A 25,240-nucleotide genomic window follows, 5' to 3' on the forward strand; every position below is an offset into this window, starting at 1 on the left:
TGTGTGGATCGTCAGGTGCCTGCTGGCCAGCCCCCCTACTAGCCACCTGTCAGCTACAGGGGCCCCAGTCCGGCTCCCAGCCCAAGTCCACGCCGCGGCCCCAGCCCGGCTCCCAGCCTTAGTCCACGCCGCGGGCCCAGCCCCACTCCCAGCCCAAGTCCATGCTGCCGCCGGCCTCCAGAGGGTCTCCATATACATACTACCTCTAGGCAAGCTGACCAGTCACTTTAATTGTCTTTCCCACCACAGTTATGCAGATGACTTGCAGTTATATCTCTGTCAAACCGAACAATATAAGCAACATTGTCACCCTCCATCTTTTCACCTCCAGAGGGTCCCAGCCTTCGCCGCCAGCCTCCAGAGGGTCCCAGCCTTCGCCTTTGCCGCCAGCCTCTTGCTAGACCTCCCAGCCTTCGCCTTCACAGCGGCCTCCCGCTAGACCTCCAGAGGGCTTTCACCGTCGCCTACGGCCCCCAGAGGCTTTCCGCCTTCGCTGTAGGCCTCATGATCGGCCACTGCCCCTCACCCCAACCTCCTGGTTTTTTAACTGTCTCTCCCTGCATCAGCCTTGCCTTATGTCAAACCCTCCATAAGAAACCTTGGTATAATCTTTGAGAAAAACCTCAACCTTGATCGATGTAACACCAAACTTATACAGACCTGCTTCCTCCAACTCAGGAGCCTTGCTAAAATCAAACCCATGCTTTCCACTCAAGAACTTGAAGTCCTTATCCATCCACATTTGCAATTTTTCTTTTTTTTTTTTGTGTGCATTAGGTAAAGAATACTGCCTCAATCTGTTTCATATTAAAAGCCTTAAAGCAGTTTAGGCAGTACTCTCCTCCCTGTATGGCTTTTTAAACATTTGCAGGAAGCACTGAGTGTCATTAAGAGCAATTTAACAATGAGAGAGAACAAAGTAGAACAATCAGTCAATGATCAACAAATTAACCAGTGGAAAAATGTTTTCGTTAAAAAGATAGTCAGAGCCCTGGAGAGAAGGTGAGAAGGAATCTGTAGTGTGGAAAATGTACATAATATTGAAATAACCATGTTTTGTTTTTGAGACATTTATTGAATTGCATCTGCTAAATGAACAAAAGGTTCCAAGGTGAACAGAAATTAGCCTGCTAGTCTCTGTTAAGTGCCTTGTGGTTGAATACTGATGTTGTGTGGCTTAAATACGTTATCTTAAATGTCCCAGCAACATGGCTACTTACAGCAATGTTTGCTTTTCTCTAGTCTCGTAGTGGAAATCTGACTATGCTAAAATCAACAGTTCTCAAATAAATACAGCTTAACAAAGTCAATGTTTTTTTTCTCAAATAAATAAAAAAATAGTATAAAAAAAATGAAAACTGCATTGGCCAATGCAGAGCACACAATGTATATCTTGTAGTATTCATTACAGCTGTACACATTCTAAAAATAAATACAAATTAATTTAGGATTTTCCACCATGTAAGCACAAAATAAACTGAGATCAAGTTTCTTAATCTATATTTTGACACAAGGCCTCAGGATCAGAGTTCATGACCCTTATGATCAGTTGATAACATACCGTTTATATGTATTTCCACATCCGAAAACAGTTATGGTTGTCCAAATGACCACAAACCAATAGCCATACAATGAACCTGAGGCTTTTACAGGCCCCTTGGTTATTCAGTCTTATAAGCCTCTCTAAGCCATGTGTAGTCAGCCTATGAATGGATTTACACTTTTAACTGTATGGTAGTTGACAGTAAATGTTATTTTACAGACATGTAATTAGTTACATTTATAGCAACAAAATGTAACTTCCTAAAAAAAAAATGTGTTAAGTCTCATTCCCAGGTTGTTGCCAACTTAAAGCGAAATGGGGATGAGATTCAACAATCAAATGAAACTTAGTGCAAGTTCAATCAGGAAGGCTTTCTTTATGTTGCATTCAACTCGAAGAAGTAACACTTTTTATGAAGTGTTCATAATGCATTAAAATGCTTTATGAACATACTTATGTGTTAAAATGCACCAAATGTGCTGTATAATCATAATTATAACACTCGTGAATATTCAGAATCCTTTATAAAAAATATTCTTAACACACAGCATTTTGTAATGAGTTAGGTTAAGCATCGATACTCACTATTTTTGCAAGGACCATAGAGTATTAATATTCTCATAGTTATACAGTACAACCATTTTATAACATTATCACTATTATAATGCATTATTATGTAATTATAAGTCGCTTTAAAGTGGCCATTGGATGCTTTTAGTAAAGTCATGAAATCCCTGTGTTACAAGCAGATTTAAAACAATACAAGCTGGTTACATGTCACTATAAGTGGTCATTGTTTGCTTTAAGTAAAGCGAAAAAACATACGATTAAGACAATGCAAGAACTGCACGCCAAACTCTGACATGTATTTTTTTTAACAGGTACTACCATACAATGAATGGAAAACAGTTATCTGTTATACTAATGTTTATAATGCATTATAGACAATAGTTTATTAATGAGTTATGCTTATTGTTATAATCAGAACAGTAACAGAACAGTAATTGATTGTCATTATATTGATGGGTGCTCATAACTATGATTGTAGGGCACTATGCACATTATAACGCATTATAAGTATGTTGATACTGCGTGAAAATGCATCATAGACATAGGCTTCGTAGTTACGTGTGTTGAGTCCATTTGGGGGATCCTTAACCCCGCATGGCTTCATTTCCCCCTTAAAATAAGAGCTCCTCCTGATTGAACTTACTTTTTCCAGGAATTTGCCTAAAAGATGTTCATTTGGCAACAGTGATGACCTTAATGGTTAGAATAATGATGAATAATGGACCTTTGGTTTTGGTTCCGAAATGTACTCTTGGAATGTTAATAAGACAAATAAAATGTACAAATTCAGTATTATACATGACACATCATTTGGCAAAGGCATTTGTTTTTTCCTCATTACTGTCATTCTTTCACTGGCTCTGACCTGCTGATTGTAAGGCGTGCATTTTAGTGCAATGTCATTCAACTTTTCGCAAGACTGGGTAAGTATAGCATTATTTAACTGTGCCGTGTGCACCAAGAGGTCTTCATGGGTCCACTTCTTTACAGGTAGCGGGATCCAAATATGTTTGCCACAGGTCTTGGGTCTCAGGTGTGTCAATGTGTTTTTGTCTGTTCCAGTAGTATAGTATTTATACCGTTCTCCAACCACAGCATAGCTAACTTTGTAAGGGCAGATCAGTTCTAAATACCCTTTTGTGAATGTGGAATGAAAGAAGAAGCAGCCATTGAGCTGGTTAGATGAAGAGGTGCAAGAAACAGGCACATATTACAGTTTGGGCGAACATCAAATCTACAATAAATCATTGAAGTAAGAAACTCTAACCACTTCCTGTTTGCCCATCACTGGCTCTGATCAAAGTTCCTTGACGTATATAACAACTCAGGTGTCCCCTACTGTATGAGAATTTGGCATGAGTTCACTCTGTGTCACACCTAACTACTGCTATGCTACTTACAATGATGTGGAAAAAGAAACGAATGATCTTAAGAGCTCAGTGTAGAAGGCACTACACAGAAGCAGTGGCCAGCAGGCTTCAATCTTACACACTTCCTTTCACAAGTCCTGATGCCACTTAATAACATTGGTTATCTAGAGTTATTAAGTCTTATTCTCCATCGTTAGTTCTTGTAGGGTTTGTTGATGACCTTGTCAATCCATCGCAGGAACCTGCTAACACGCGTGTACACTCCAGGGAAAGAGGGGTTACCACAACCATGACCCCAGGAGATGACTCCTGTCAGCACCCAGCGGCCCCCCTCCCCCTGGCAAACCAGTGGCCCCCCACTGTCGCCCTGGCAACTGTCCACACGGTGGTGCTCTGACAGGCTCCCAGCACACAGCATGCGGCTGGTAAAACGATCACCGTATCTTTTCTTACACTTCCAGGCTGGAAGCAGGGGGACCCAGGCCTGGAGTAGAGTCCGGGAGTACTCTGAATCTGACAGCAGAAAGGAGACAGGACAAAGAAACAGTGAGTACAGTAATGTGAAAGCATTAAGTAGAAGATGTCCAATAGCAATACAAACAATGAAATGTTTAAAAAAAAAAGTTGCAGCCTCCACGCACCAACAAAACCTGCGGACAAAGAGTGCGGTCACACCCCAGCAATCCAGTAACTGGGATTACTGATGTTTTTGTGGCTCAGGCTTTTAGGACAGGTTAAAAGAATGTGAAATAAGTCAGAGAGACATATTAGATCACTCCACTGTCCACTTAAAATTAAATTTAGATAGCAGACATAAAACGACACCGTGGAGATTAAATATTAGTGCTAATTAACCCTGGGTTCAAGGATAAAATAAAGAATGAGCTAAAAGGAGGATAATGATGATGGGAATGTAAACCCAGTGATACTATGGGACGCAGCCAAGGCAGTTCTGAGGGGAAAAATTATATTTAAAACTGCTAGAAAGGTAAAAACCCAAAGACCTGCATAAACAACATTTAGATCTTGAACAACAAGTAGTAAAGATAGTAAAAATAAGGATCAACAATTACTCCAGCAAATGAGACCAATTAAACAAGAAATTGATAACATTTTATGTGATGAAGTGGAGAAAAAGCTTAGATTTACAAAACAGAGCTATTATGAGGCAGGCTCTAAAGCCTCTAAGAGAGGCCACCATCTCGGTACCAAGGGTAAGGACTTAAAAGAATGTGGGGCATACAGACTAATCAGTGTCCTGAATCAGGATTATAAAATATATGCAGCAATTTTAACGAAAAGAAAGGAGGGAAATTATGCCCTTTTTGATCGATGGGGACCAATAAGGATTGATTCAATGTAGTCAGACTATATAAGGAGGACCCTACAAACCACTGAATATATAAAAATGGAAAAACTTGGGTATTTGGTATGGATGCAGAAAAAGCGTTCAACTCAGTGGGGTGGGAGTTCCTCTATAAAGTATTGGCAAAAAAATGTGGTTTCCATATGAAGTTCATTCAGAGCATTAAAACATTATATACACTGATCAGCCACAACTTTAAAACCACTGACAGGTGACATGAAGAACATTGATCATCTAAACACAATGTGATGTTCTGCTGGGAAACCTTGGGTGCTGGCATTCATGTGAATGCCACTTGACAGTGGCCCCCCAGCAGGACAATGTGCCCTGACACACCGCAAACACCCAAGGTGTTGACCGGGCCTCCAAATTCCCCAGATCCCAATCTGATCGAGCATCTGTAAGACGTGCTGTAGCAGGTCTGATCCATGGAGGCCCCACCCCCCAACATACAGGACCCAGAGGATCCACTATAAAACGCCCTGGTGCCAGACACCACAGTAAAATATGATCCCATAGATGTATCCTGAGACCAGCACATGGTGCCCCTCCTTGTCAGAAGTTGTTCTTTCTGAAGTAAAGGGAAGGCTACGGTGGAAGAGAATTGCTACTCCCCTACTATACTATATAAAAAACTTGCTCCAGCCAATTCCTTCTTAATTTAATGTTTTCCAAGTCAGATAAGTGGGTTTCCTGTAAAAAAAAAAAAAAAAGAAAAATAGAAAAACAATTGGGCATTTCTCTTTCTTTAGGAATGTAAGAATCTTTTGGCGCTTGATTATGTTATTAATGCCCTTAAAATGTAATGATGTTAGTTGTAGATCTGCTAGAAAGCTGGGTAAAGAGAGGTGATTTTACAGAAGAAAAAAACAAATAAATAAACAAATCAAATCAAATCAAACTGAACAGAGATGTGCGAAAGTAGTAAGTCTTATGTATAAGACTTTGTTTTAAATAAAATAATTTTAAAAAAATGTAATAAAAATAAATAAATAAAAACATACATATATATATATATCAAAAAGGAAACCTTATGAAATGATACAGCATAATGCTCTACAGCCTGCTATTTCAAACCCAAAGAGCAGTTTTTTGATGAGAATACAATCCCGAAAACAGACGCAAAACACGTTGGGTGAGCGAAAGAGAAATCACCCCGCCAAAACAGGGGAAAAAAATCTAGATCCCGTACCTGAAACCTATGAGAACTAGATCAAACTCCCTGCAATATCCCTGCTCCCGCAACCAACCAACAAAACAGGCAACTCAAAATTTGTTAGCGTTCCAAGAGGAAAATAAGAATAAAGATGTAAAGTGTGTAAACATATCCCTACCCTGTACACATTAATATCTATAACTTTTAATATAGGAGAAAACATGAACTCATAAACTCATAAACTCATAAACTCATAAACTACAGAACAAGATACTCAATAATGTATAGCATAACTGGTCAAATTAAACTGGATTATACCAGCTGGACATCCCATGAGAAAAGGATGAATAAATAATAAAGATACTTATAATAACAGAAATAATAAAAAAAAGAGAGCAGAGTAGGCATACTGAGAAATTGTAACATAAAAATGTGAGCCATAAGGATGATTACTGGCTAAGTGCACACATCCACTCCTTAAAGTTCAAGTGCATGGGTTTAGTATAAATGTTTACATTACATACCACCAACCCAGCAGAGCCTGCACAAGGTGACTCCTATTTCCCAAAGTCCCAATCTAACTGAAAAAGGTGTCAGGGAAAAATTAGAAACAAAAAAATGTGTGTGCCTATCCCTTGTGAGTGGTATGAAGATTGCCCAAATCGGAGTCAAAGACAGTTCACAAATTGGCCTGTCAAAAGTGTAGAGAGGTCTGGTTAATACTGATTCGGTTGCCAGGTACACAAGTATCCCCTTTTCTTTAGCCCTGCAATGATCCTCTGCTTGTCACAGAAATAATGTAGCTTGATAATGACTGGTCTTGATAGTTTTTCTTCAGGGGGCCCAAGGATCCGTTTTTTAAAATCCCTTTTGTGGTATGCAAATCCAGCATCTTAGGGAGCGAGGACAAGGCCTCTGTACATGGGTCGCACACACTACCAACTGAGCTACTGGGGTGCCCCACCCAAACACTTAATTTCAATAGGCAATTTTTATGAACCTTTCTGTTATATATTTACCAGCTGCCCACTGCTTCAAGAGGTAGACACTTCCCTCTAATGGTCACTTATTGTCATTAGAAACATTCACAGCTCAAAAATAGCTGCTATATTTTAAAATGCAGTCCTTATTATACTTGAAATGACAAAAGAACATTTGTTTATTATTATCGTACTTATTTATAATCCTCCCAGTCCAATGTAAAAACTGACAATATTGTTGAAATATTATAGAATTGTACTTAATTTAATATGACAGTCAGTTGTTGACCATATACAAACATCGATACAACTACTAGGCTTCGTCAATATACTATGTATGGGAGTGAATCACAAGTTAGACATTATGATGTTCTGTTCCTTTGCTTGAGGACATTTTCTTGAACTGGACCTTACTGAACTTTAATTGAATACTGCTTGATATGTACATCACTGGGACAAAAGGACACAGTGATTTTTAGACAAAAAAGAACTTCATGTTTAACATTTGCCGAACTTTCAAGAAGGCCCTAACTCAACAACTCACAAAACTGAGCAGTTTCTGGGGAGTCTGGGGACATTCTCAATGGGAAACAAAGAAGTAGCCTATTTTATTGATGGTAAAGTAAACTATTTAACATATTTACCATCAATACAATGCTGTCTTCATCAATGCTGTTTGAACACAAACAGCTGCTAAATGTTGTTTAGACCCAGAAGCAGACAGGCTGGTACAGCATCACCATTACAAAACTGAGACTTTTAACAAGGAAAGGAACAACTTCATGTATTGTCTTTAATGCAGAATTTACAGGAGGGCACTAATGATTTAGAATTTGCTGGGGATATTGAGGTTACTAATTCAGAGGTTAAATCAGTTGAAACAGACAGTGTGTTCAGATACATCACACATCATATGTATTGGCGTCTTGTTGTTTCGCAAATGAAGTCAGTTGGCGTCCTGTTACCATGCAACCTTGTCAGGGACGCATCAGGATGCATTAGCGTTTACACTACAGAATACATGTGGTCAAATGCGACCAAGAGCTGTCCACTTGCGCGTGTATCCCCCAAGATAGATGTTAATGGCAGGTATAAACCACCTCTCAGTGTCTTGTGGACATGTGGACAGGAGAAGGTGGTGATCGCACTGCCAACCCTGTGATCAGTGGATGACTAGCTCTACCTTCTGAACCACAGCTGCCCATAGCACACATTGGACATGCTGCATAATAGGACACAAAGAATACCACAGGTATATGTATTCTACTAGAGGTATATGTATGCTGATACTCAAACCCTTATTAAAGGGACAGTTCTAAAAAAACAGAGTATGTGTACACTTACTTGGCCAATAAAGCCAAATCTGATTTTAACATTTAGAAATACTGAACCAATGAGAAATAGTTTGGGGAAATATGGTGGTTGGTTAAATATTGAAAATGTAATGTTTCTGTCTGTGGTTAAAATCAGTGACTGACTTTTAAATGTTTTTTTTTCTGTATCTCTTTACTGGACATACAATAATGAAGCTGTTATCTGTTCATCTGACTCTGGGTTGAAAGCAAACTGGCATTTGAGCAGTGAGGTTACCTGTGATGCCCCAGCCAGTGATCACACAGGCAGCAGGCCTCTTCTCCCACTTGTTACCTGGCTCCGGCAGACACACTGCACCAGTGTGAGGATTAAATGCCACACAGTTACCCTCAGTGCCTTTGAGCCGCAGCAGGGCGATGTCGTACTCCCAGCCTTGATTGTGATACTTTCTGTGGATAATGATGCGTTCAGGGGACATGGTCCGTTCAAAATCATCCTGCTCCTCAGTGTGGTAGTCCCCCAGGCGCAACACATAGCGGGACGGGTCTCTGCCAAATCTGAAAGAGCAAAGGAAATGAGAGTCTTAAAGGCATATTATGCAGGATTTGTCAGTTTCTGTGTGCAAACACATCATTTAAAGCTGCAGTAAGCAATTCTGGAGAAAGATAGTTGATTGTTGAGTCCCAGTTCGCCAAATGTCAACACTTGGGTTGGTGGCTCGGCAATGCCAAGTGTTAGTATTTAACGTCCTGTACACGGCTAAATAATTAGAAAACAGAGGCAGAGGGCAGGGTCTATGCAGACACCACCGTACACTTCTAGTGGCTCATTAGTGATGGTCGAGAGGGATTCTTTTTGTCTGAATCTATACATTTTTAGGACAATCCTGCATAGTATATGGTATGCCCAACGTTTTATGTAAAATATATTATTACATACAGTAGATGGCATCATTCAGCGATTTTAGGCTTTTTTTTAGGGGTGCTGAAGTGCACTTATAATTAATGTCAGCACCCATTGAAAAATGATGATTATTATACATTTTTATTTACTGTAATCGCCACCGTCCTGATAGAAACAAAAAATATGTATTTGTTATTAACCTCATTAACGAGAACTCATTTCAACACAGTATGAGAGGCTTTACTGTGTTTTGCTGTTATTTACTGTGGCACTGTCTCTCCTCTTTCTGCTATTTACTGCAGGTGTACAGCTGACACATTGTGGAGGTGGGTCTGGCTATGTGAGACTCCCGTGGGCCGGCTCCTCACACAAACAGCGGACTGGACCAGGGGAGAGACGGGTCAAGTTAAGATGACTCAAGTTGATGACAACTAACTATGTTACGTCTTGTTACGTCTCATTACATGTCTCTGTTTCGTTCTGTTTAAGATCCAAAATGAATTTGAGGCAGTAAAGACCTTGGCTATGCTAAAGCTATTTCAATTTCATATAGTCCCCTCCAAAACTATTGGAACAGCGAGGTCAATTCCTTTTTTTTGGCTGTACACTGAAAACATTTGGGTTTGACATCAAAATATGAGTCTGAGACAAAAGATCAGCATTTCAGCTTTCATTTCCAGGTATTTACATCTAGATCTGTTAAAAAACTTGGAAGATAGCATCATTTGTTATGGAACAACACATTTCTAGATGAGAAAAAGTATAGGAACAGGTAGACTTAAAATAGACTAGAGTGAATAATACTTAATATCTTGCTTGCAATAACTGCATCAAGCCTGCGACCCACTGACTTCACCAAACCTTTGCATTCTTCTTTTGTGATGCTTTTCCAGGCTTTCACCACAGCCTCTTTCAGTTGTTGTTTGTTTTGGGGGGTTTCTCCCTTCAGTCTCCTCTTTAGCAGGTAAAATGCATGCTCGGTAGGGTTTAAGTCCTTCCACTTCTTTCCCCTGATGAACTCCTTGGATGTTTTGGTAGTGTGTTCTGGGTCGTTGTCTTGCTGCATTGTGAAGGATCTCCTGATCAGTTTGGTTCTATCTCTCTTTAAATTGGCAGACAAAATGTTTCTGTAGACTTCTGAGTTTATTTGCTGCTGCCATCATGTGTTACATCATCAGTGAAGATCAATGAGCCCTTCCCAGAAGAAGCCATGCAGGCCCAAGCCATGATATTGCCTCCACCTTGTTTCACAGATGAGCTTATGTGTTTGGGATCATGAGCAGATCCTTTCTTTTTCCACACATTAGTCTTTATTTTGTAAAGGTTCATCTTTGTCTCATCAGTCCATAAAACTTTGTCCCAGAACTTATGAACTTTGCCTCTGTACTTTTTGGCAGATTCCAAACTGGCCTTCCTATTCTTATTGCTAATGAGTGGTTTGCATCTTCTGGTGTGGCCTCTGTACTTTTGTTCCTGAAGTCTTCTGCAGATGGTGGATCGTGATACCTTCACTCCTGCCCTCTGGAGGTTGTTGGTGATGTCACTGACAGTTATTTTAGGGTTTTTCTTTACAGCTCTCACAATGTTTTGTTATCAACTGCTGATGTTTTCTACCAGTTCAACATCTGCTGCTGAGTACACCAGTGGTTTCTTTCTTCTTCAGGACATTCCAAATGGTTGTACTGGCTATGGCCAATGATTGAGTTTCCATCTTCTCTCAGCTTCAAAATGAGAGAAGACAGCTCTCTGGTCTTCATGTTGGTTACACCTTGCAAAAGCAAAACTCAAAGTTGAAACTGAGAATAGACATTCAGCGCTATTTATTGTTTGAATAATCAATGTAATAGAACACACCTCAAATAAATTTTTTTTTAACAGATGTAGATGTAAATACCTGGAAATGATGCTGACATACTGAGCTCTTGTCTCATATTCTTCTTTTGATGTCAAACCCAAATGTTTTCAGTGTACAGCCAAAATAAAGGAATTGGCCTCGCTGTTCCAATAGTTTTGGAGGGGACTGTATATGACTCCAAAGAAATGTCTGTTTTTTCATAGATGGCTATAGGTTACAATTTTTTTTCCTCTGTAAAACAGCCAAGCTCAGGTGAGAGTAAGAATTTGATGTTACCAGACTACATTGCCCAGGAAGAGAGAGAGGGAAAGAGGGGGAGAGAGAGAAGGAGAGAGCAAGAACCAGGTGAGAAAGTGGACAGATAATGAAGATTGTTATAGAGGGGGAAAAAACAATCAGTTAATAAAATGATAAATGTGTGAGCACCCCTATAGGTCTTATTCTAGAATCACCCATTGATGTCATGCATAACCCACAAAGCAGTGTCACTGACAACTCTGGAGGGATTTAGTTTTGATAAACACAAAGTACACAGTACTGGCCACACATGGTAAAGACACTGAATGTAACGTAAATAAAGTGAGTACATTTGATTTCTAATTACTTATACATTTGAGTGATTCTTATACTTGACTTTTATATTTGGTTGTGTGAGAGAAATTTACCAGGAAAACTGTGAAGTTTCATAATAACATTTACATTTAAAGTTTTCACCAGTTTGCAGATTGACCAGATTCACAAATCCTGCAAAAGGTTTGATTATATTTTGAAAACATTGTGTGATTGTGTGATTTTAGTTTTACATTATTTATAAATCATAGCTGGTAAAGGACAATGTGACATGAAAGTGACAGACACCTCCTATTTTTAAGCTGTGAATGTTTCTAATGACAATAAGTGACCATTAGAGGGAAGTGTCTCCTACCTCTTGAAGCAGTGTGCAGCAGTCACAATCCAGCAGGGGTTGATGATTGATCCTCCACACAGAGGATGATTTCCTTTAGACTGAGACCTGAGCCACACAGACACCTGCCAGGGCCATTCACCCCTGAAATCACATCCACACAAACCAGAGTAAAGTCAGACAGTGAATCAAACTCTGCTCTTTGTAAGTGAGGAGCCAGAGTGTTGTGTGTGTATGCTGACCTCAGTGACTTATCTCCTCCTATAATCCTGCGTCGACGACGCTGGTTATTGAGTCTCAGGCCACAGGTTTGCATTGCCATGGCACCGTCTCCCACAGGATCCAGGGTGTAATCACAGATGACGCCTGCATCCTCACTGTGGCGACAGTCATGGCCATCTTGACCCACGGCTGGGCACTGGCCTAAGGATGTCTCGGTGCCCGAGCATCGAATGTTGTCCAGATGGATGGGACCTTGACCCTCCCCAAAGTATGCCATGGATCGAGCTTTAGCCACACCGCTGGGAGGACAGCACACAAACACACACAGTAACATTATTATTTGATCCTTTTTGTTCTATAAATGTACATATACATTTAAACTTTTTTTTTTCAAATTCAAAATACGTGTATAGCCAATTTTGTCTGCTGTCACTGTTAAAAACTGGCCATCACAAAATGTTCTTCAGTTAAACCCAGTTTATTGTAGAAGCTATTATCATGGGTCCAGACTCATTTGAACACATTTCCCCCTATACAGTAGGTTCTCTGTCCTACTGCATTAACTCCTACTGTAGAAATCTAGGTGTTATCTTTGACAACAAGCTTGTAATTTTGACCAGCATGAGATATCTGTTGTCCAATCTTGCAAATAACCAAAATTATAGCATCTATTCATTGGTTACCTGTACATCTTAGAAATGATTAAGATGCTAATGATCCCTTTTGAGGCATGTATGTGTTTGGCACCTGTCTGTATCTCTGACCTGCTAACCCCATAAGGACCTGAGTACAGCCTGAGACCTAGTTCCTAGGTAAAGTTTTTCATTCCCCATTTTAGATTAGCATGTTTGCATGCTAACATTTGCTAATTATCAATTAATACAACATACAGATGATTGCCAATAGTTTGTCAGGTGCTTTAGTCATAATAAACCAAAGTTTTAGACAAATCAAAAATTTCACCACATGATGTCATTGATCATCAGTAGTGAGGTATTGATGGCAAGCCATCTAATAGCTCAATCCAGACAAAAAATATTAACCTGCAGTGGGAGCAGGAAGTCATTAGGGCAGATCATCTGGGAACCAAGAATGTTTGCACCAAATTTGAATTTCATTTAATTTCACGCAATTCCAAAAATGTCAACCTGCTGGTGGCACTAGATGAAAAGTAAGAGGTCATTGGGATCCATCCTCTGGGGATGATAATTGTCCGTACACAATTTCTTGGAAATCGATACAGTAGTTGTCAAGATATTTCAGTCAGGCAACCAATCAACTGTCCTGAGGCTGAGCTCTAATCGACAGATTTCCAGGAAATGTTATTAACGCATTTGTTGAGGATGAACCCTGTCCATTTTGGACACTCGATAGGCTTTAGTGTCACTCTCTGAGGCAAAAATATCTAAGAAGGTGTAATTATACTAACGTGAATCCCAGCTGTCTGCAAACTACAGCTGCACTGACATCATTCCAGTCATCATCACACACACTTCCCCACTGGCCATTGAGGAAGACCTCCACTCTACCCTCCTTCCTGCTCTCTCCAGCAACCAAACGCACCAGAGGGCCTGCAAATAAACATGTCAGGAAAAAATGTGTCATTATTGAGTTGTTGGTGAGTTATGGCATAAGATTCTCAGATGCTAGCAAGTATTGACATATACCGAGGTATGCTGGCCTTTACAAAGAAAACAAACAGAAATGTCATAAACTGGAAGAGTAACTATTTGCTTGGTTTCCTCAATAGCCACTAACATGAGTGCTTACCAGGTGGAGGCGACGGGCCTTGTATGTCATTGGCAAAACCTCCCCTCTCACAGCGGACACCTATATCTTCACTGTGGGAGCAGTCATGCTGGCCCCACTCAGAGTGGGTGCAGGCCAGTAGAGTGGCTTCTGTTCCCTGACACTGCACCTCATCCAGTAGGATTGGCCCACAACCTTCTTCATACACCATGTCAGCAGCCACCTCTGCTCGGCCCCTGCAAACAAGGCATCAACATCTACTTTATGGACATTTGTTTTAATGACTTCAAGAGCAACATCACCAACAAAACTAAATCTGAGAAACACCTCTGTGCAAATACCCATGTTTGCTAAATATGTATTTAGGATGCCAAATGACTGATCTATAATTAGAAGAATAATATAGCTTGAAGTTTAGTTTTGAACCCATCTCTGAGTAGAGAACACCTTGGCATTCCCCAGACTAAGTTGAAGAATGGGGCTGGGGAGAAGGGCATCTGAAATACCTTGCTAACCTGCCACCACGGCCGGAACCCATATACAGACAGAACAACAGAAGGGTTGATATTCATAATTCTTAATGCCAGTACGGTGTTCAATCGTTTTGGGGTTTAAAAAGGACTTCTTTTCTTTTTGCTTCATCAGGGAAAAGAAATTGTTATTGCTTGGTAAGAATGATCATTTGCAGACATGATGGCACATGGTTGTTGTAAAATTGATAGAAAATCACAGGGTACTACTTAAGCTCCTAAGGCACAGAGGTATTCTATAGTGACTCAGATTTAGTGAAGCACTGACCTGAAGCCCAGCTGTCTACACACCACCTGGGCGTTGAGCTCCGTCCAGTTGTCATCACACACAGTGCCCCATTCTCCCTGGTGGTAAATCTCCACACGGCCCTCCCAGTGACTATCTGCTCCCACCAGACGCACTGCACCATCTACAGACACACAGGAAAACATGAATACAGTATCAGATCATATACCCAGGGTATTGCATGGTGTTTGCGCTGTTTTTTAGCTCAGTATAGATCCCAATAATATGTATGGCAGGATTCTCAGTCATCCAAGTCATAGGATAACTAGAAGTTCTAAGTCAAAGGCAACCAAACTTGATGTCTAATCTTGAAGACTTTTCCCCCTCTCAAAAAGCCTCTTTACTTCTGATTGACTGGTGGGGATACCCAGGCATTAACCTCTGGAGGGCTGTTAACAGACAGCAGAATGCACAAACCTGCACACTAGGGTAAGGTGACTAGATTTCTAAATAAAAACTGGGGACATTTCCAGTTCGACGGTCAATATATAATTAAATACTCAATGTTATTATCTATGAAATGTAAAACGGGAATGGTATTTTGACCATGTTAACTGCTGTAATAAAACTATGGTGATTTAGTACGCTACTTAAAGTATGACAAGTAAAAGTATTGATGTTGCAGTTAACTGTTCCCTGTCATGGTTTTATTATTATATCTGATGTTTTTTGGATTAATATAACTGCTTCTTTAATGTGTATGTATCATTTTACTGTTGCAAAAGTTTAAAGTTGAAGTACAAGTCAAAGTACAATATCTACCTCTGAGATGTAGTAGAAGTAGAAGTAGAAAGCTTCACAAAATGGAAATAACTGGAAAGTAACAAAAATGTATACTTAAGTATAGGACTTGAATAAATATACTTACAAATGTAAAATTCCACCAATGACACGCTGTGACAGAAAACAACTATATTACACAAACACTACGTTCAGACAGACCTGTCCAATTTGACATTCTTTGAAGTCTTCATTTTTCCTTCTCACTCTCCACCCCTTCTTCTCCAGTCTTCAACAATAAAAGGTACACTAGATATAGCCTGGTACTTTAGATAAATACTATGGCTAACAGATATCCATGCTTGACTCAGTTTTGTATTTTATCTCATTTATCAACACTGTTTGGAATAATTCATTTGCAGGCTCTGTAATCATATCTTTACCTTCTCCCCTCTACTTCTTTCACTCTTCTTCCTATACTGTCTTCCTTCCTTTTCCTCAGCTCCAGCTGACTTGAAAATAATTTTGTGGTGATGTTGTGGATGCATTTCTGGCGAGTTTTCCCATAAAAATGATTTTTTTTTTGTTTCATGAAATAGTGCGAGCAAGTAGTAGAAGAATCAATGAGAGTGATAAAATGCTACTGTAGAGAGCAGCCCCTCCTGTTGGCCTAAACAAGTACAATGTGATTGTATGTCAAAAAACCGAACAGTTAGAAGAGCCTACCGGTTAACGTCTCAAAGTATTATTTCACTTCATGGTCTGTTTTTAATGCAAAGTAAAAACATGGACATTTTGTGGGATAAGCTCCAGCCGGAGACAGGCCACCAGAAACAGGGACTGTCCCTGGAAAATGGGGAGGTCTGGTCACCGTACAACAGAGCCGAAAATATCCACTGAACAACAGGGGCGCCAACCGCTGGCTCAAGACACAGTAGTCTCCCTACATATAAAGGACATCTTTGAATATATATGAATATATATTATATTGTATAATATAATATATATTGTATAATAATATATATACTGCCCAGCCCTATTTGACACTAAACAGGTCTGCAAGCTTAAGGCTCGTGAGAGGCAGTTGGCAGTGCAGTTCTGACATCTCTTCAAAGGCAGTGACTCTTACATGACAGCCATGTTGTCTAACGACCTACATGTGACCTCACCAACTCTCAATGTGTAATTAACCCACAGAGGTCAAGGGACTGGGGATCATTGCCAGTCAGTCAGAACAGAAAAGGATTTTTGGATGGTAGGTCAAATGTTTTCAAGTATCTACAACAAGATCAATCACTTTTGATGTTGTACTTCTTGTCACTATGATATCTGTTACTAGAGGATTCCTGCTCGCATATCATATTCATATAACCAAAGGTAAGTTGCTTCCAACAGGAATGATAACTGTGTTGTTTAATATGAACGTGTGAGTTAGTGTTAGCGTTTCTCCCTCCTTGGCTCTGACCTGTGTAGGGGTTGCAGGACACGCCTGCATCTTCCATGTGGTCACAATTGTGCTGCTTCCAGATGTTACGAGGACACTCCTCCAGAGAGAGCTCATTGCCTGTACACTGAACTCCATCCAGCCAGATGGGACCAACACCCTGGCCAAAGTGGGCCCAGGTCCACGCCTTGGCCACTCCCCTGTTGGTCAGAACAAACAAACACCACCTTGTATTTTAGCACAAGGTCAAATACACCTAAGAAATGTCCATGTCAGATTTCTGTTAATGCTCCTTACACACTGGTCTATGTCATACTGAACAAGAGTGATTATTGCCAACCTCTTCAGAACTCCAAAAGCCTCAACCTTTACTAATGTAATAGCTTTATTGATATGGTCATTTTGGTTGTACTATATAATATAATTATCCATCAGAGTTCCAAATTGAATTGATCTACAAATGTATGGAATTCATTCTATTCATCTATAGTGCTCTCAGAGTAGTTTTGTTACAATATATTGATATTGATATTGATATATAAAGTTAATGATGTGTCTTGTGTCTGTAGGCAGGTAGACTGTCTACATGCCTCCATACTTCTGTAATCATTTAGACTTTTAAACTGAGAGGGTTTTAGATCAGAAGATATGCCAATAAGGTGCCACAGCTGAGAGATGATCCTAATACTCTTTGTGAAGCAGTAGCACAGCAGTTGTTTCTTACCCCAGGTTCAACTGTCGGCACACCACCTCAGCATCAGCGTCATCCCACTGGTCATCACAAATGGTTCCCCACCTGCCATCATGGTACACCTCGACACGGCCCTCAAACTCCTCCAGGCCTCCGACTAACCTCAGAGGGATGCCAATGCCTGAGAAACAAAAGGTAAAGCAACAAGTGAGCCAATAATAAACACATGGTCTTCTGGAGTGGTGGCCGTGTGCTCTTGGCCCTGTGTTTCCCTCAACCATTTATTTTAGTCAGCTGTATGTCAGAACAAAGACACTAACTGTGACTAGAGAAGGCCAGTTCTGAAGAACTTGCGGTTGTGAATGTTGGCTGTTAAAAAGCTGACACCAAAGGTGCATTGCTGGCTATAAAAACTTTGAATAATGCCAAGAAAATGTGAAATATACTTATCGGTTGCCATGGTGATGGTAACTATGTTGGTTGAAGTAACAGACAGAGGCTGTGTCCGAAATCACTCACTTATTCCCTACTCCCTACTCACTATATAGGGGGTCCAACATAGTGGACTATATAGTGAGCTCATCGGCAGAAAGAAAAAAGCACTTTCGGACACTACTTACGTCACTTCTGTCGCACAGTTGAAATATGCAGCGAAATGCCCGAAGAAATTTTCTGGCAATGCATGATGGGATATCTTGATCACTATACATTCGGACACCACTACAAAATGGCGTAGTCACTATATAGTGCACTATATAGTGATTAGGGGGTGATTTCGGACACAGCCAGAGAGTTGATTTAATAGTGATTTTAGCTGAGGTTCGCCTCACATTATAACTCCCTCAAAAACAGTAGCTGCTATCACTACAATGATGATATGGTTGAAACTATTCTACAACAGGCTACTGAGCACAGTAGTTATTTTTTATTTATTTATTTAACCTTTATTTAACCAGGTTTGTCCCATTGAGATCAAAGATCTCTTTTACAAGAGAGACCTGGCCAAGATCGGCAGCACATATAGGGAAAACAAAAAAAACAACAAATATAACAATAACAATATCTGCACATAGACAAGGACATACATTTTTTTTTAAAAAACAGAAAAAAAACAACAAACAATTGAATTTACAGATATAGATCAAGTAAAACAAGTCCGCTCAATTAAAACATTTGCACTCTTGAAGCCTTGCTAAAACAGGATTAATCATGATCTTGAATACTGTGAGAGATACCAGATTCTGCAGTTTGAGCTCTGACTGTGATTGTTCCATGTAGATGAAGCAGAAAACCTAAAAGCCTTTTTTCCCATTTCTGTTCTAACCTTTAGGACAGTGAAATATAAAAAGTCCTAGGAACGAAACCTGTAGGCTCTATTATTCTGACCAAAAGAGATGATAAATAAGATGGAATCAATCTCAAGGATAGCCTTGTAGATCAACACATACCAATGGCTGAGGCGGCGCGCATATAAAGATGGCCAATTTACTTTAGAGTACAAGATACAGTGATGAGTTAGAGCTCCACAGTTTATAATAAACCTCAAAGCACCGTGATACACACTATCCAACACATAGAGGCATTGAGTGGAGGCATTCATATATAACACATCACCATAATCAATAATCGGAAGAAAGATCTGCTCTACCAGTTTCCATTTCTCCCCCAAAGGAAAAACAAGACTTATTTTGAAAATAAAATCCAAGTAAAAGCTTCAGCTTCTTAACAGTATACAAAAAAGACAAGTTGTCATCAATCCAGAACTCATCCAGTTAGATTAGTTAAGAGAAGTGGATGTGTTTGCTTGACTCTACTGATGCAGCAGTTGGTAAGCACTCCTGTAATTAAAGGCCCACCGAACCAAAAGTTTGGGTCTGATTGCTTCTGGAGGCACATTGTTGCGACTAGCACAGTTTTTTCTACAAGCTGATGTTTAAATGACATAGGTGAAGTGGGCATGAGAGCGAGTTGAAGATGATGTTGAACAAGGTTTTTTTTTTTTTTTTTTACAGCTCCTCCCCACTCTATCAGTTGAGTCCTCCACCCTGGCTGTCAACATTCATCCCCATACATACCAATGTAAAATTCTGAAAATGCCTGGAAAATTATGAATATTTGAACTGTGACTGTGCAAAAAGTATAAATGTTATAAAAAAGTTGAATTGATGTGAGAAAGTACTAATCTTTGTGAACATTTCAAAGTTTGAATGGAGTTCTATGTGAATGCATGAAGGACTAGCTCGAGTTTGAAAATGAGTGAGTTTTAAGTGATTTCTTATTGACTTCCATTATAACTAAGATACGACTATGCTTCAAAGAAAGTTGATAAGTTGATTCAAATAATATGTTGAAAATGTGGTACAAGTTACACGGCAATAAAAACATGCAGAAGAATGATAAAGAATTCCGTCCTGAGAAAAACATATGTTGTGAATGCCTCCAGCATTAACAACCAATAATCGTCACTATTGTGTACTTGTGGATATAATCTGTACTAAGTTCTGAGGGGATGCAGATGTGTGTGGCAGTTGGGATCTTTCCACTCTCCTGAAATAATCAACCCATGCAAATAAGACAAGATGTGTAACATTTATCCAGTGTTTTTGTGTGACTATCATTTATCCACAATAACAATACTACTATTCATTAGTGTTGTATTTTGTTATATTATATGAGGTGGCACTCCGGCCTCACCTTCAGGTTCAGCACAAACCACTCCTGCTTCGTTGCCATGGTTGCAGTCACCGTTGACAAACTTCCTGCTCCGGCACTCTAGTAGGGATTTCTCATTACCACGGCAACCCAGACGCTCATAGTGGAAGACAGAACCTGGGCCGAAGTAGGAATGCTGCAGAGCTGTACCAATCTCACTGCATGGAGAGCAGATACACAGTGAGGCTCTCTTCTTTTGAAGCACACATGCAGGCTCCTGTCCTCAAGGCAAAGATCATACAATATGTGACATTAAAAGAGAAATGTAACTGAGTGGTCTGGAGTAAAACAATGTTATTTAGGACAGGACATATAGGAGGACGAGTAGGCAATTATTTTGCCAGTAGCTAAGATCCCAACCTGTGGTGAAATATTAGTTGGCCTGAGTTAAGCCTATACAGAACACTGTGTGTGTATGCTAGATAAAGGTACCTTACAACAATGTGTAGCTTTTCTAGCTAGTGCTAGCTGGTTAATGCTAGTTAGCTACAATGTGCTCAGAAGCTAACAGGGGCACTTCAGAATTTAGTTGGGGCCAATGCCCGTGATCTGCTCATGCTGCTAAACTAAACTAAAACGGCAACAAAATTGAAGAAAGTCAGCTTTTTTTGTAGCTTTGTGTGCAGTGAATTCATCCTTTTTCACAACTATTGTTTCGACTAATCCTCTCCACATGTGTATTGTTGGCATTATGTAGTCTGTTAGTCTGTCCTCACCCAAGTCCGAGCTGTCTGCATATGACGCTGGCATCACGGTTGGTCCAATGTGTCTCACATACTGCCCCCCATTGGCCGTTCAGGTAGACCTCCAGACGCCCACTGTTGCCTGATGACCCTCCCACCAGTCTGGCAGCACCTGCAAATGACATAGAGGCATTCCCACAGGTTAACTTGTTGCAATCCATGGCAACATGAGTTAAGATACTTTTTTAATTCGGCACCTTTTGAGAATGGTTGGTCATTGGTGCACTGGCTGGAATGCATAGGTGCCATTTTTACTTGGGATGCTGGGGACATATCCCAAACCACCCTTTAAAGTGGCTTGATGAGTTTTTCTCCATCACTTTTCCAAAGCAGAATTTGTTAAAAATGTTGTGGAAATAGCTTGCACCAAGAAATGTCAACTAACAACTTTATATCTGTACTCTCTATCAGTACCTGCAATTGAAAGGGGCTGCTGCTGGTTCTGGGGCGAAATCAGGAAAATATTTGAACCCAGGACCTAGTATGTATGCTACACTAAACACTAATGCTAAGCAACAGCCTACAGCATGTACAGGAAAAGGGTTGTTCATTAGGTAATAAATGTGATCAGCATATACTATAAAATAAGTATAGTACAGTGCTGCTTGAGTGAAATTAGTAAAATAAAATAAAAAAATTAAATCAATTATTTGAGCTTGTTTTAATATTAAAGTTGCTTTAAGTGTTCCTGTCTCCATGTCACCACGTGAACATGCAGTGGTAATTGCTATATATAGGAGCAAACAGGAGGATCCTGTCCTCTGTGCGTTCACGAGCAGACAGGACTGCTTCTTAATGGAGTTCTCTGTACTGATTGGATGAAGTGGGCAGGAGTACCAGAAAATGTCTTTTCTCTTGAGCAGATGGGAGACATGCGTAACTGACCAAACACACCAAACAGTGATTATTGTTGGAATATAGAGCTATTCAGTGCTTATTCTCATGAAAAATATTACCTACAGCAGCTTTAATATAGATAATTAAAGAGAATCCCTGCACCAAAATAATAGATTTTCATATATACAGTAGGTATTTAAACCTTATGTGTAAAATTAGTCATGATTGGGTGAACTTCACTCATGAATTCATGTGACTTGTTAAAAAAGGATGCATTATCCAAGCAACAAGCCACTTTAACTTGACATCTAAAGGTAAGGATGGTTTATTATCTTAAGTCAACATTATTAAGTTATTTCTTCAATTGTTGTATTTTTGTCATATTTTAGGGCAGTGATATTGGATCTTGTTATCACTGACATTTACAGGTGTTTTCTACAATGGATTTGATATTGGCATTGTTTTATTAACAAGGTGTTGCAGCTGTGGATGTGATGCATAATATGGACGACTTGTGCTGTCAGTGTTGTTGTATGTTTTAAACTGAGTATTTTCGTACTGTTGACTCAGTAGTGTTGGGACCCACTGATGAAGTCGTTCACTGTGGGTTTCAAAGTGGGCTCTGAACTGAACTCAGTTTCCCAGAATTCCCCAGTCTTCACACCTAGGTGCAAATTCAGCTTTGAGCTACTATTGGTCAGGGTGACAGACCCCCCTCTGACCAGATAGTCAAAACTCCAGCTCCTTCCTTTGTTCCCTCTCTTCTCTCTTCACTCTTTTCCAAGTGCTTCTCCACTTCTCTCCCCACGGGGCTGCCTGCCCTCAAGTTCTCTTCTCCTGGATTCTTCTGGGCCTAACAGCTGCTGAGAGCTGCAAGCTACATTCCCAGCAGGCTCAAAGAACTTCTCCTCACTGCAGCAACAGGAGGTCCTGGTAGTATTTCAGATCAGTTAGCACCAGCAGCTGTCGACGCAAAGCTCTCCAGCTAACTCCACAATCTGAGGAACACCAAGCCAGTTAGCACCGAGCTGCTATCCCTACAAAGGAAAGGAGCGACCAGGTTCCTCCATCTGCTGTCTTTCGTCAGACCTGGCATCACGTCACACACACACACTCCTTCAGCCTGGAGCATATCACACCCACATGTGATATCAGTGAGCACATGATGGGAGAACCACCATTGTGTCTTTGTTCTGCCACACACACACACACACACACACACACACACACACACCTGTATATAGTACATGTTAGTTAGTTAGTGTGTTTTCATCTTTGTGTTAAATAAAAGACTTTTGAACCTACATGCTGTCCTCTACTCAAAAATCACAAATCACAAAATCCTTCGACCATTACAGCTGTTATGGTTATTTTGGTTGTAGTTATAAGCTGATTATGCCTTTTGATGTGCCATTATGCATTTCTATCCCATTGTGAATATCTACTCTGACCTCATAAGAACCCCCATTACATTGCCTGAAATTGCATATTTTGAAGATCATTTAATTTTGTCTTTTTAAATTTTTTTAAATGTTATCGGAGCCCTTCAGTCCTCACCACATTTCGACACAAAGTAATATCCTTGCTGGAGTGGCAGTGGATTTTATCTGGCAAGTTATAAAAGTGGCAAGTTATAAAAATATGGCTGAGCTTCTCTGTTCTTTCTTTTGGATAGCCGGTCTGGCCGTGCATGCATGTTGATGCATGTGAGCCCCCTCCCTTCAGAACAATTGGTCTGCCATTTACAGACACAGCAAGCAGGGTTGTATGTGTTCTCACTTATGCCATATACTTCTGGCGACAAACACCAGCGTCACAACATGAAAATGCATGACAGTAGGACTACCTTACCTTCAACACTTCATGAGTAGCCCAATTTCGGAGGAAAAAAAGAGGACTGTGAATTTTATCACTCATTTTATTTACATTAGAGCCGTAATCTCCCGAGGTAATGATCTTTTCATTTGATTCTGAATTGTGAAGCACTTTCTAGAGTCTGTTTAAATAGGAGCTCTGAGATTAATCGTTGATCACCCTTCTCACATTTAAAAATGATGACTAGGATATACCATGATGGTTTACAGCACTGGTTCTCCAACACAAGGTTGACCCCCGGATAACCGGGATAAAAATACAAGTAAAATAAAGTTAAATGAAAACAATTTATGTCAGGAAAATAAACAACTTTCAACTTTCAACTTGGATCAGATTTTAATAGTTGCTTTCCTAAAAACCAAATAACAATGTGGTGTGGGTGACATGATCGAAAAAGTTTGAGAACCTCTGGTATTCAGCTATATTTGATGAATAAGTGGTAGGCTAAAAACACTTTTTTTGCACTTTTCTGTTCTTCTCATTGACAGGGTCTAATGAGTGGTGGGTAATTATAGGAGTGGAAATGAAACTCAAGTGTGTGCGCCCAGTTCCACATTGCTTGAGTTTTATAAAGCAGAATCAGCCATACACACAGCTTTATAAATCTAATTAATAAAATAATGCATATGCATATTTTACGCACAGTTTTAGTTATCAACCTACACACAGTTTAATGTATCTGGCCCCTGTTGCCCTCCCTTAGCTCACCCTGACGGCAGTCGCAGTACGCCCAGCCGATGGCACCGGAGCTCTGCCGGAAGAAGCACCAGGGGTTGGCCTCTTGGTCTGGGTTTCGGCAGAAGCTGTGGTCCCCCAGGCCTCGGCCTGGGTACTGCTGCATGTAGTCTGGGAAGTCTGTCCACTTGAGGCAGGGGGAGCCTGAGTCCGTGTGGGAAACTGAGCCATTATAGTAGCCCAGGTCTGTGAAGCCTTCAGAACAGGAGGGCAGAGCTGCAGACACAGACCATCACTCAGTCAGTTTTACAGTCTTTCTTTCCTAAATGACATTACATGAAGAGCAACAAAACTGAGTTTTTAGATATAAGTAAGAAAAATTAAAAACACAGACAAGACCAAATCTAGTAAGATGCATGTCTGCTGTATGTTTGTTATTAATTTAGTCAGTTATGTAACACACATTTTATAATCTAAATGTCACTCAATGAATAATTGAGTGGAGCCGATCCATATCATAAATACATTTTTAATATCTCACATTATTTTATCTTTGTAATAAATATCCTTAAAAGACCCAATGGCCACTATACAGTACATTAAAGGTAATAAATATTGTTAAATTTGTTACAGTAGTAAGTACAATTATGAGGTATACTTATAATTGAGTATTTTCTTTTTATACTACTTTTCACCTTTACTCCAGTACATCTATTTCTAAGCTGTTGTTACTAGACATTTTACTGATTACAATTTCACATATTGTATATTAAGCTTTTGTGCAATATGTCCCTG

General features: G+C 39.9%; 1 protein-coding gene across 1 annotated transcript in view; it reads right to left on the bottom strand.

Moving 5' to 3' along the window:
* Positions 1 to 392: 392 nt before the first annotated feature.
* The window catches only part of LOC311270875 (neurotrypsin), a 42,178-nt gene continuing 17,330 nt past the window's right edge, over positions 393 to 25,240 (bottom strand). The window contains exons 3-14 of the mRNA XM_084376094.1: positions 24,479 to 24,721; positions 21,032 to 21,170; positions 20,298 to 20,473; positions 17,637 to 17,784; positions 16,934 to 17,112; positions 14,731 to 14,872; positions 13,954 to 14,168; positions 13,613 to 13,754; positions 12,204 to 12,482; positions 11,983 to 12,105; positions 8,576 to 8,856; positions 393 to 3,996 (exon numbers count right to left, since the gene is read on the bottom strand). Coding sequence (XP_084232220.1) covers positions 3,677 to 3,996; positions 8,576 to 8,856; positions 11,983 to 12,105; positions 12,204 to 12,482; positions 13,613 to 13,754; positions 13,954 to 14,168; positions 14,731 to 14,872; positions 16,934 to 17,112; positions 17,637 to 17,784; positions 20,298 to 20,473; positions 21,032 to 21,170; positions 24,479 to 24,721 — 2,387 coding nt within the window. The 3' untranslated portion in view covers positions 393 to 3,676. The remainder of the gene's footprint in view (positions 3,997 to 8,575; positions 8,857 to 11,982; positions 12,106 to 12,203; positions 12,483 to 13,612; positions 13,755 to 13,953; positions 14,169 to 14,730; positions 14,873 to 16,933; positions 17,113 to 17,636; positions 17,785 to 20,297; positions 20,474 to 21,031; positions 21,171 to 24,478; positions 24,722 to 25,240) is intronic.

Source organism: Pagrus pagrus (assembly GCF_965226575.1).
Source record: "Pagrus pagrus genome assembly, chromosome: 15".
In the NCBI taxonomy this organism is placed as follows: domain Eukaryota; kingdom Metazoa; phylum Chordata; class Actinopteri; order Spariformes; family Sparidae; genus Pagrus; species Pagrus pagrus.